Source organism: Alosa pseudoharengus, unplaced genomic scaffold (genome assembly GCF_046254945.1).
Source record: "Alosa pseudoharengus isolate Yale_2024_CS ecotype anadromous, Long Island Sound unplaced genomic scaffold, YU_APseudo_1.1 YU_APseudo_1.1_scf_22, whole genome shotgun sequence".
Lineage (NCBI taxonomy): Eukaryota > Metazoa > Chordata > Actinopteri > Clupeiformes > Clupeidae > Alosa > Alosa pseudoharengus.
In genome coordinates this window covers 33,298,792-33,311,997 of record NW_027468680.1, presented here as the reverse complement: position 1 = coordinate 33,311,997, position 13,206 = coordinate 33,298,792, and the positions used below count along the sequence as shown (strand labels likewise).

Here is a 13,206-nt window from a genome sequence, read left to right as displayed (position 1 = left end):
GACCCCGTAAACACATTGTGCAGTGTGTGTGTGTGTGTGTGTGTGTGTTTGTGTAGTGTGTGTGCGTGCAGTGCGTGAGCGTGTGTGCAGTGTGTGAGTGAGTGAGTTGTCCCGATTGCTGCTTGTGTGATGACCTCATTCAGTGCCAACCCCCCTCAGCTTTCAGCACACAGAATCGATCACTTTCCCCGTACCACTAACACACTAAAACACTGACCTCGACCCCCACTGCTCTAGTGCCCCCCTTCCCGCACGGTTTGTTTAACCAGGACTTATGCCCATCATAATTAAAAACCCAGGGAGACCGAGCAATCAGCAACAAAAGGCTACACAGTCAACCAAAACTCTACAATAATAATAAAAAAACACATTCAAAACATGTCAAATTTAAAACATAAGAATAACAATAATAAGTACATCACAGTTACTACTGACCACCAACTGGAGAAAAGCCAAACATTCCAGGGTTGTGAAAAATTATCAGTCAATCTGTTGGAAATAAGATTAACTTTTTTCCAGGGAGTGTGTTGAAGCGCACCCAAGAATGATGAATCTGATCTCCCAGTTAGTGTGTCTGAATTCACCAACCACAACAAAATCACCGCATCACACATACTGAAACACAAACTCGTACCACAAATCTGTGGTTTGTGTCAAGTTTATTGATGTGGCTGCTTGGTTAGGCAGGAAGAGCAAACTCACAACATCCCTTTGAGCGTGCATGCGTGTGCGCTAGGGATTGCACGGTTTTTGAAAAATGCTCCGAAACCGTGCGGATGGCATGTCACGGTTCGGAGTGTGTGTTCGTCGTACGGTCCTACGGTTAAGGCTAGTTATGGCATGCGCAATTGATTCCCATGTGACAATGTGTTTCCCTTTTGCACGAGAGGAGTGGAGTCTTTAGAAATGGCAAGTGCGAGAGACAAAGACTGCCCGGAGTTGCAGGATGCGCCAGCCTCTTCTAGGTCTGGTGTGTGGGAACATTTCGAATTTGAGGTTACCTATGATGATAGGAGTTAAGACGACAAAAAAGACTGCGACTGTGTGCAAACATTGTGCAACACGTGTTCAGTATGCTCTTGGCAACACTTCGAACATGCTAGGTCATATGAAAAGACGTCACCCCAATGTGTCTGTAGACAGTTTAAGGAAGAAAGAGCCGCAGGCTACCCAGCAACTTCTGTCCTCAGCATTTAAGCAGCCTCTCAGTGATAACTCGGCCAGGGCAATGGCCATAACGAAAGCAATCGGGATGTTTATTGCAAAAGATATGATGCCATATAGTGTGATTGAGGGTGAAGGATTTCGTCAGTTGATGAAAATACTCGAGCCCCGCTACAACATTCCCTCCCGCCGACACCTCTGTAGTTCTAAAACTATACGACGAGACACGAGAAAAACTTGTCAAAGAATTGTCCGACACGGCCCACGTAGCTCTCACCACCGATGGATTGCATTTATTGATAGCCACTAGCCAGCATGTGTTTTAATATTTAAAATATTACAGTGGCACTTTTACTTTAGATAAGAACTTTATGTTTCCAAATACTGCACTTTAATTTAATAATTTAATTTAAGCTGCAAGAGTTACATTTTATTTCTTTGTGTGCCAAAAAGGGGCATACGTTCCTGCAGATGGCAATAGTACACATTCTGCCTTTTATGCCAAATAAATGAAGATTGTTGAAATCATCAATGTCTTCCCTCTTGCTGTATCAAAATCTCAACTGTAGCTTAAAGTTTCCTCAGACAATAATGTGCTTTATGTGAAGTCAAATTCAGTTTGTGCATTATTACATGATAACTATTCTTTAAAGCAACACCAAAGAGTTTTTTGTACCTTAAAATAATGTTTCCAAAATCGTTTCAGCGGTTCATCAACTCGTAACAGGGTGAACGGCACTTTCTGCATTCGCTTCGCGGCACTCTATTGGCTATAACCACACTATGTAAGTTTGCCGGATCGGGTAGCGGATCTGTAGTTCGATGGAATGAGACATAAGAAACTACAAATTTGACTTGCAACTGATGTTGCAATACATCGTACTTTCATAAAATCATGCAACATATTCTACCTTGTCTGTGGACATTGTTATTTGCAAAGCTGGTGCTGGATAAACAAATAGTGCGTGCGACAGAGAACAAGTTCTTTGGTGTTGCTTTAAATACTCTAGCCTAATTGTGGATGATTAAGCTATATGCTGAAATATGTTTCTGGAGTGTTAAAGATTAAAAAAAAAAAAAAAAACAAGAACCGTACCGAACCGAAAACCGTGACCCTAAACAGTGATACGAACCGAACCGTAGATTTTGTGAACCGTGCCACCCCTAGTGTGCGCAGAGCAAAACATAACTGGAACTAAAAAGAAAAAATAGCAGTGCAAACTAAAAAAACAGTCCAAGCCAAGAGGAGTTTGCAACTAAATAGGACCATGCCCTCTCACTCTCTTTTTACATACACACACACACACACACACACACACACACACACACTTCTGTGTCTGCTGCCGAGAATGGAGGTCATGTTCGCAGGGTAGTGGACTGGAGGGGTAAGCACAGGCTTGGCCCTGGTGAGACATTATACACTAAACACAAACAAATCACACAGGCCTTTCTGCCGACAGGTAGATTATTCAGCTCTGATTTATTATAGTCCAGGCCTGGATGAAGAGAGCACACAGACCACCCTGAGGTGGTGGGTGGGTGGGGGAGGGGGTGTTGCACATAGTGGCGAAGAGAAAGAGAGCTGATCGATTGTAGAGTGAATACAAAGTTGGCTGTGTGTGTGTGTGTGTGTGTGTGTGTGTGTGTGTGTGTGTGTGTGTGTGTGTGTGTGTGTGTGTGTGTGTGTGTGTGTGTGTGTATGCATACAATGGGCAAACACACTAATGCCGGCCTTTCACCGTGCGATTTTCGAGCGATTCCACAGTTGGCGGCTAAATTTCTAAAGTTGGAATAAAATCAAGGGAGTTTTACTGGAGTTGCAGCGTGCTCCCGTCAACTAGATCGTTTAGTGTAAAGTGCCAATCTCAGCGGTTTAAAGTCAGTCCGAGTCAGTCTTTTTCTAGTCTTGGCGTTACGACGATATTAAACAAGTCTTTTAGTCTTGGCTCATACAAATAGTGACGTGAACACTATAAACCAATATTGATGTCTCTCCAACACCAAACATGAAGGGGCAAAGTAGGCGACAGCTGTAGCCTATATGATTATTTGTTATAAATTATTAGTCGGCTATTAGTCACGTGACAGAACTCCTCTATATCGGTTAGGGATGTCACACATGAAACAATGCTACACAAACACAAAAATATGACTATTATGAGTAGGCTATTGTTTTAGTTCCTGTTGATGTCTAGTGGGACAGGACAGACAGAAACAGGGTGTGTGTGTGTGTGTGTGTGTGTGTGTGTGTGTGTGTGTGTGTGTGTGTGTGTGTGTGTGTGTGTGTGTGTGTGTGTGTGTGTGTGTGTGTGTGTGTGTGTGTGTGTGTGTGTGCGTGCGCGCGGCCAGTACAGTAATTGGACATTTGTAGTTCAGCCAATAGTACAGCTTTCCAATAAACCATCACGTGAGGGCCAACTCCAACCCAAAACGCACTGCACTTAGAACTGGAAGTCTTCAGGCCAAAACCTTTACTGCCAGGAAAAGAATCCAAAGAGACAAAATGAGATGAAAATAAAGTGTGGTGGGGCGCTGAAAGAAAGACATACAAAAAGGGGGAGAGACTGCTATTGTTGTCATTTAACTTACTGTTTATATTCACATTGTGCTCATTTTTACTTTTCTCTTTATATTACTTTATCATTCTTAACACCAGCTGATAAATGCTAGCTTGCAAAACTGACTGTATCCTACCAGTCTTGCTAATAAAGCTACTTTGCACTGACCTGAATCGAGACAGAAAGAGCAAAACACAGAAAGGCAATCAAGGACTTGATTTCCCAGCTGTTCTGACCCCTCAATAGAGGAAAGAGTGACACACACAGCTCCCCACACAACTAGTCACCACTACACACTGAGACAAAGGGTAAAACTAAGGCAACACCCATAATTTAGTTCACCAAAGGGCCCATTTAGAGGACCCCGATGACAAAAAGTTGAACAGACGGACCTCATGCCTAATTTTGAACTTGTACTCACGCCCACTAATAAAACTATTTAAAAAAAAACTGTTGTTAAGATGTTAAAAAAACTTCCCCAAACCTTTCCCTAAGGCATTCAAAAAGTCCCTCCAGCCTTCTTCGACACAAAAACAAATGATTCACCATCTAATCCTCCCCATGGAAAGGATAACCTCTCCCCACTATTGGATTCCAGAGAGGGAGGAAGAAGGGAGAGAGACAGAGAATGTGTGTGACTTATTCCAACATGATGAGTAAGGAGAGTAGGAAAACCAAATTACCTCACCAAATGCGAAAAATAGTTCTATGTTGTGAGAGAATATAAGATGCCATAAAGAGCAGCACCCACCCAGACACAGGCTAGTTTAATTTGACTGTAATCATCATCCTGATTTGCTATTCAGTGAATGTGTCACACCGTTGTTTTTTCCACTTCTTTATTTTTATTTCGCTCTGTCTGCCTTTTAATGATATTCACAGTGTTGGACATCAGGCCAAACACGCTACGCTAGCCAAGCTACAAAGGCTGAGAGAGAGAAATAAAGGAAAAGAAAGAAAAAAAAGAAAGAAGAAAAAAAGAAAGAAAGAAAGAAAGAAAGAAAGAAAGTAGTGTGAGTGTATGGTGAAGAGAGGACTGCATGAAGAACTATTCCAGGCAGTTGAGGAATGTGGAAGGGTGAGGCCCTGTTTCACTTTGCAGAGGGCGGGGATGTATGTGTGTGTTGTTTGGAGAGAGGGGCTGAATAAACATGGCTGAAAATGGGCTTCTCCCTCCCCCATGCTTGCTCTGATTAGTCAAAGGAAAGCTCTGGAGACGAGCGCACCTCAGTGACGAATCACAAAGCCCGATCAGGGCAGAGGAAAAGGGAGGGACATTAAACAACAACGCTCAACAAGCCCCCATTTGTTCTGCACTCGCTTTCCTCTTCTCCAGAGGCTCACAGCACAGACCATGAACACCCAATACAACCCCCGCCTCAGCTGAGGAAGAGAAGGGTGGGGAACCTTCCAGTTTGGGCTTGTGCAATTGGTTAGGTTAGGTTGGAGGGTTAGGTTGAAGGTCTTTTGTGTGTGCGTGTGTGTGTGTGTGTGCGCTCTCAGTTATTTCTCACACCTGCACTCCCTGTCTGTGTGTGTGCGTGTGACCACAGTGGCTTTCTTAACGTGTATCCTAAATAATAACATTCCCGGGCTCCATTGTAGTATATATAAGTATAAGTATAAGTATATATACTTTTTTGATCCCATGAGGGAAATTTGGTCTCTGCATTTAACCCAATCGGTGAATTAGTGAAACACAAACAGCACACAGTGAGCACACAGTGAACACACAGTGAGGTGAAGCACACACTAATCCGCAGTGAGCTGCCTGCTACGACGGTGGCACTCGGGGAGCAGTGAGGGGTTAGGTGCCTTGCTCAAGGGCACTTCAGCCGCGGCCCACTGGTTGGGGCTCGAACCGGCAACCCTCCAGTTACAAGTCCAGAGTGCTAACCAGTGGGCCACCAAATAAATATTTGCAGAGCCCGGCGCTATGAGAAGGGGAAATTTCAGACTGATTGGGTGGCTTTCTTTTTCAGGGCCTCAGGGAAAGAAAGAAACTCCATTTTTAAATCTTCCCCTGAGTTGACAGTGGCTTATGTGTCCACATCTGAATCTCCCGGTTGGCCAGAGACTGAGGCTGAGACAGAGGTGGAGGTTGTGTTTGTGTGTGTGTTCGTTAGGGGTAGGGTGGTTGTGACAGGCGGCTGGGTCATTTGGCAGCTCGGGGTAAGATAAGGACGCCCCAGTAGCGCTCAGGACCTCTGATAAGAGTGGGAGCCTGACGGGAGGACCCGACGCAGGAGGACTTTATCAGCCCTGAAGCACACAGGGCATATAGACCAGGCCCTGAGCCAAGAACCACACACACGCACACACAACCAGCCAGCAACACACAAAAACGCACAGCCATAGACACACACAGAAGTGTGCAGGCATCAGATTGCAGTCTGTGACAGAGAGAGGCAGAGGCGGTAAAAACAAAAAACAAAAGGAGGGAGCTAGAAAAGCTGTGGGTGCAGGGAGGTGACTGGTCCCCTGCACTCACCCTGTCAGCCTGCTTGTGTCGTCCCATTTATTACCCTCACAGCTGGGTCCTCAGCAGGGAGAGAAACACAGCACTGTCTGATAGCAGGGACCCGCACAGGATCATAAGCACAGCACTGGTTCATAGCAGACACCGACATAGGAACATTATTACAACTGCTTTGCACTAAGGACCTGCATACATAAAGACATAAAACCCACAGCACTGCTTAATAGCATAACAACAAAACCAGAGCTCTGTTTAGTTGGGCTGGACCATGGTATAATACAGTCAGAATACTGTTTCAAATCTGGATCTAGCACAAGAACAAAACTACAGTATTGTTTAATATCAGCGTCTAGCACATTTAGACAGTAGTAGTAGACAGTACACAGCCACAGTAGTAGTAGTGTCTATGTTTTCTGTTTTCTAAATTACTTTTGTGTATGAAAAGGTCCCATATAAATAAAATAGCCTTGCCTATAGCACAACCCAGCACATGTCACTATTTTATCATGGTGACATGGTCAGTCAGAGAATTTATATTGATTCATCTGGGTCTGAAACTGGAATAGAAGTGGAGCACTGAGATCGAGAGCCATAGTAAAGTGTTTACCAGAGGGCAGCACAACACAAGGCTTGCTTCTCTTCTCTGGGCATATTAGTCAACAGAGTGCTGAATCTGCTTGTTGCCGGTTGGCCGTAATCTCAGATCTGATCAGAAGCAGGCTTGTTTAACGTAAACAGGATCACATATCATTGCAGCATAGGTGAAGCCTCTACACAGTCAGGGCCAGTCAGGGCATTATTTCTAACCAAGTCAGGGCCACATCAGCCGGCTACCGCCTGGAAATTGGCCGGTTTCATGTGTAGTTTTCCGAGAGGAAAAAATATAATGTTTTTTCACTCATTAATTTATTACACGTGGTTTATTTATTGGGACTATTCCTATTTTAGGGGGGGGAATCCAGGGCCACCAAAAAGATGTCACAACAAACTTTCAGTAAGGGTCTGTACGCTCTCTCAGGTGAACCTGCATAACAGTTCATCACAGCTGTTGCATCATTATAAGGCTGCCAGGTCTGTGGGGAGGGGCCGCTGGGAGTGTGAGTGAAGGACTGTGATCGCACAGTAATGAACTTATACATACAACGATATCATGCATATCAAGCTCACATACGCCGACCGCAACACATTACCGATCCACTGGGAATTCTCCCAACTCCCGCAATTCTCTGCTACTGTGCTTGTGTAGTATAATGTAGGCTAGAGTCTGTTGGCAATGTTTTTGCAGGCTACAGTACACAACTTCATAGAAGGATAGTAGCCTTCTCAGCTACTTGTGCAAAGCCCATCCTAAACAAACGGCTGGTGCTGACTAGTGTTGTCACGATACCAAAATTATGACTTCGATACGATACCTGCCATAAATATCACGATGCTCAATACTGAAACGATACTACGGCGAAATCCTAAGATATCTGGAAAAGAAAGGACTCATACAGGAGGTATTGAGTCATGTGTTAAATTTGAGAAGTGTATTGAGTCATGTGTTAAATTTGGTGCACTTTTGTAGTGTGCAGGTCAACTCTGGGTTCTAAACTTCCTACATAATTATTATTTTTATAGTCAGTAAAATAGTAGGCCTACTTTGTGTGATTAAGTCCTTTATTTTTTGTTATAGTTCATTTACATTGTGTTGTGCCAATAAAGTAGCTTTAAATAGCCAAACTAGGCTAGATCAAGGTCAGTGTTGAAATTACTGCATGCAAATCACTGAATGCTATGCAGAGGGGCCTAATCTTTAGGCCATCTGATGTACAGTATAGGCTTCCCTAGGCCTTCCCGTGTTCATGGGATTTCTTTGACAGTTGCAAAGGGAAAAATGTGAGGATAGACTTCTTTGCGCCAGTGTACAAGTACGACGTTCCAACAATAGGCAATGATCTGGCCATTTAAAATATGTCTGGCAGATTTTCTGTATGTCCGCTATTCTGGAATATTACCAGACATTTTGTCCGGTCAAAAAAAAAAGTCTAGTGTAACCTCTGGTCAGGGCACAAAACCACAATAACTGTTCTAATATAGGGAAAGTGGAAGGACACATGCTGGTAAAATATGAAAGTAGCTGGTAGATTTCATAAACAAAACACTGCTAAGAAGTATGCATGACTGTTGAATTTGACCATTTATCTGTCAGTAGCTGAGAGATTTTAAAAAGTTAATTTCCTCCCCTGAATATGAACCACAACACACAACACTCTCAGACAAGTGCAAGAAGCACAAGGCATGGGGTAAGAACACTGCCACCGTGACAGCACACACCAGCCACTCATGACGCGTCCTGGTTATTTAATTACTCGCTCATAAGAAGCGTCTGGGGGAGGAATCTAGAGGGGGCATAAACTCGTCTAGGCAACTCTTCCTCAGCCTTGAGGCCGGTCCTACAAACATAGGCACTCCAGCAGATAAATCCCTCCATATCTCTCCTTCTCTCTCTCTCTCGTCTGGCCTGGGGCAGTGTCTCTGAGAACTGTTAACCCTGCAAGCAGTGCTCAGTCTTGTTAGGCTTTAAATTGATTGTATGTCAAAGGCTAGAGAGGGCCTGACCCTGTGAGATGGGAGTGTGTGCATATGTGAATGTGTGGGTGTTGGGGGTGGGGGGTGGGTGCCACAGTCTGTCAACAGCAAAAGATGGGTGCAGAACAGGATGGGAGAGTAACTTAGTTGTACACACACACACACACCTATTCAAAACATTCACTGGAGGTGATTGCTTTAGCCTCACAAACAATCCAATTCTGGTCAGAAGTTAATCTTTTATACAGGAAAACAGGTGCTCAGGTCTTCATAAAATGACACAAAATGTCTGTTTCCAACTACAAACAAACTGTGCCCTGGGTGTTTGAAATGCACCAAATGACAGTGTCAGCACTGACACCACAGACAGGTGGTTTGGACGCGCGTTTACTACAGCACGTGCCGTTCCCTCAAAGGCTGATGTCACATGAAAACATCAGAGGCCGGTCATTACCTGACAGGCAGTGTTTAAGATGCAGTGCTTTGTCATCTACAGTAGGTAGGACAGCACACACGCACACATGTCTACAGTCCACTAAGTGGAGCACATCCTGAAAGGGATTTCCTAAACGTGTTTGGTAGTGACTGTGACAAAACACTGGGTTTACAATTCAGTAATATAATTCACTAACTGCTATGTTTAAAGAAAGCAAACAGTATTATTTTTTTATAAAGAATGTACGAGGTAACACTATCGTTCCTCTGAGTCTAAATATATAAATTGCTCCTACAATGGCCAGCATATCTTAGTTGACTTCAAAGTGGAAGTCAGAATCAAGCAGAAGTCAGAATCAAATAAAACAGAGTGATTTTTGGTTCAGAATCGTAAAAAATAATCACACTGGTGTTAGACACAAGACTCTTGTTTTAGACAGTCAGCAATTTAAAAAAAATGTGTTGGTATAGCCATACCTATAGGGCAGGGGTGGCCAAACTACGGCCCGCTATGCACTTTAACCCGGCCCGCCTAGCATTTATTAGGTCATCATAGATCCGGCCTGCCACGCAGGTAATCATAGGCTGCTCGCTATTTTTTTCCAGCAATAGACGACGTTGTGATTAACTTTACTGCAAACTGCTTTACACTCTTCTTAGAGAACGTTTACAATGTCAGTGTCAAAACAGTATGTATGTGGGGGCATACAGAATTGTTGCCTGAACAATGAAATTGCATTGTGTCATTGTAAAAGTCTGAGACGTTAAACCCCTCACACGTCTACCTGCAGCTCTGAAATAACCCTGGATGGCTCTGTGTCCTCAAAAACAGTCCTTTCCCTATCCCTTACACACACACACACACACACACACACACACACACACACACACACACACACACACACACACACACACACACACACACACACACACACACACACACACACACACACACACACACACACACGCTGCAGGTCTAAATCCAGACGGGCTTGGGGGGGGGGGGGGGGGGGGGGGGGGTCAAAGGGGTTAAAGCAGAGGGTGTCAATTTTCCTTCGCCATGGAAACAGCTGCACACACATGAAGGATTTGAAGTGAGAGGCATGTGTGAGCTAGGCGTGTGTGTGTGCGCACCAGCTGCAGCTGTCCAGACATCTCGAAAAATCAAAATGCGTCTAGAGGGAACTTTTCTCCTAGGTCTCTCCCCACTTCATGTCCCAGACCCCTCTCTATGTCTGAATGTTATCAGTTAGATATACTCTTGTGTGTGGTGGGGTTCACTGAGCCAATTTCTGCCTTCCAATCATGCTCAAGAATAACAGCAACACCCTGCCGGTTACAACATTCTGCGGTCACCTTGTATTAGGGACAGGGGTCATTGGAGGAGATCTATATTAGGGATGCAGACCCTGACCAACTGCACAAACCCAAGCTTCCACTGATCTCTCTCTCTCTCTCACTGGAAAACAGCTGATGTGTGCCTTCCTATTACGGTCAATCAGTGTACAAATGAATCACTGCTCACAATAGCAACAGTGTCTAGTACAGGACCACTTGTCCCAAATCCTTCACCATAAGCAAATTACTATGCAAATGGTCCACACAGCCAGACGGGCGCTTTGATTTTCCAACTGTTTCTTTACACATTGCGGTGCTCGATAACATGTGTGCAAATACTACAGGAGTAAAACATCACCTAAACTATTAAACGAATTGAAGTCGGTGGCAGTAATGTGAGGGATCTAATTCGTGCCGTGACTTTGAGCGGTAAGATCCGACAGCTGCATGTGAAATGTCTTGAGCAGCTGCGGAAAGGGCCTCTCAGTCGGCTCTGAGACTTCGCACCCCCAACACCGAAAAAAAGCCCATAGGAAGGGCTAATATCACGCGGCCACGCAATTACAACAACAGTCGCTGGTTAGGAAACACATTTCGGAGAAGGGGGCTCCCCGTGGCTCGATAAAAGACCTATTGCACTTCCCAGCGAGATGAGGATACGCGTGAACTAGCAAAAGTTAACATAAACTGTGTTCAGCATAGACCAACTTGTTTATGAAGCGGGCAGATATTCCACAAATAGGTTCATAAAACAAGGGATCGCCACAAAACGAGCTTGAATACGGGCTCAAGATGAAATACCGCCGACATGCAGTGCCCTCTGCAATCACTGCGAGGCATGGGTAGCCTCGCCGGGCAAACAAACATTTCCCAATTCGTATAGCGACGGCGGAGAATTGACTCCAACGTTTAATGTAGGCTACAGTTACATCGCCCAGAAACGCTGACAATCAAGTCACATCCACAGACTGATGTTATCGGGGAAAGGGCCGACGAGTAGTGACAACATTCCAATGACTTCAGCTCCGAGAGCGGAGCAGCATCGGGGAAAAGTGGCGCTCTCTAGCGTCACCCATTCAATTACAGCAAGCATGCTCAGCCACTATCTTGCTCTCGGGATAATGTCGCCTGATATAAATAGCAATAACGTTACACCACTATGTCAAGAATAGTTGTACTACAACCAAAGACAACAGGTTTGGCTCGGTCAACATCGGTGTATCAGCAATTATGGGCCCTTTCGTTCGATTTTCACGAGTACATCTAACGTTAGACATATTATGTCGTGCCGCTGCAAAATTATTTGACTACCGACCAAGATAGCGCTCTCTAAAGAACAAACACTCACAAACAGCTACCTAATATTAACAACACTATTAACATGATGTTTACCACCAGCAAAAAAATACCACATTTCCCTGATTGGTGCTTCTGTTGGGCAATTCCTATGGCTATTGTTATCAAGACCCTCGAGCGAAACAACACCATACCAGGACCACATTCCAATGCACGAGGGGTTGCCTTCGAATTACAAGCCAAAAAGAGCTTTCACGTTTAATTGATCCCGTCTCAAATGATTAAAAGCCATACACTGTAGCCATTTGTATCAGACCAAGTCGAATAGTAAGATTCGATCATTCTGCCCATTTTCGACTGAAGGGTTTTATTTCGCAGCTGGTCTACAACTATGGCTAGGAAGTTTGTTTGTTTTAACCTGAACAGTTGGCCAAGTACAGTGAGACCGTGTTAAAGTTCACCACCAGACACCTAACTTGATTATCCCGATCGGAGAAATCTGTGTCAAAACTGAGTGATACCCCGTGTTGCTTTGGATATGCTGACAGACCAGTCGTGAAACAACTGGCTAATTGTGGCTACAGCTAACGTTGAGTTAACGTTAGCTGGCTAATCTGCTAGTCCCGAAACCCCTGATTGAAAAAAAAAAAACTTTTCCTTTCTTCTTGGCCATGGCCTCAATGCCTCACATCTTCCAACATCAAGTTTCCAAAACGTTAGAAAATTATATGTATTCAATCAACCAGATCAACCATTGCCACCACCTCACGGTGTCAGGATTTACACTTTTTGAAGTTGTGAGAGTTAAGTTGAGCTAACCGTGTGATTCTGCTCCGTAACAGGCTAGTGGAGCTAGCCTACCGGGTATGCATGCCTATGGTTTTCTATGCAGCAAGCGTGCGCCCCTCAAGCCCCTAGTCACGTTCCCCAACTCTCCACAGCACCGTTGGTGATTTTTACCTTCATCAAGAAGCCGTTCAAGGTGTGTAAAGATACCGCACAGGTTGGGCAAACTCGTCATGAGCTTCTTCTCGTTCAGTAACTGCATCAAATAGTCGGGACTCGGCCTCGGTCTCTCCTTCACTTCGATCTCCCCGACCATCATCTTTGCGTCGCGATTGCAAACAAGCCAACACACAATCCTTCTTTATGAAAAGAAAAAAAATGGAAAAGAAAAAAAACTTGCGGATAAAATCCCTCGTTCCCCCCCACGTTTCGATCGCTGTAGTTTGACGACTCTCAGGATAAATCGTAATATTAGTTGTTGTTGTTGTTTAAGCGGAGAGAAAAAATAGCCACTATCTCCTCCGAAAGAATCGCTTGTCGTTCAGACGCCGTCCTCTTCTCTTCAATGCGCGCACAGGG

General features: G+C 44.5%; 1 protein-coding gene across 3 annotated transcripts in view; it reads right to left on the bottom strand.

The window, feature by feature from the left end:
* The window catches only part of qkia (QKI, KH domain containing, RNA binding a), a 101,079-nt gene extending 87,873 nt beyond the window's left edge, over positions 1 to 13,206 (bottom strand). For all 3 annotated transcript variants that reach the window (XM_076299776.1, XM_076299778.1, XM_076299777.1), the window contains exon 1: positions 12,802 to 13,206. In XM_076299776.1, the coding sequence (XP_076155891.1) occupies positions 12,802 to 12,946 (145 nt within the window). In that variant the 5' untranslated portion in view covers positions 12,947 to 13,206. The remainder of the gene's footprint in view (positions 1 to 12,801) is intronic.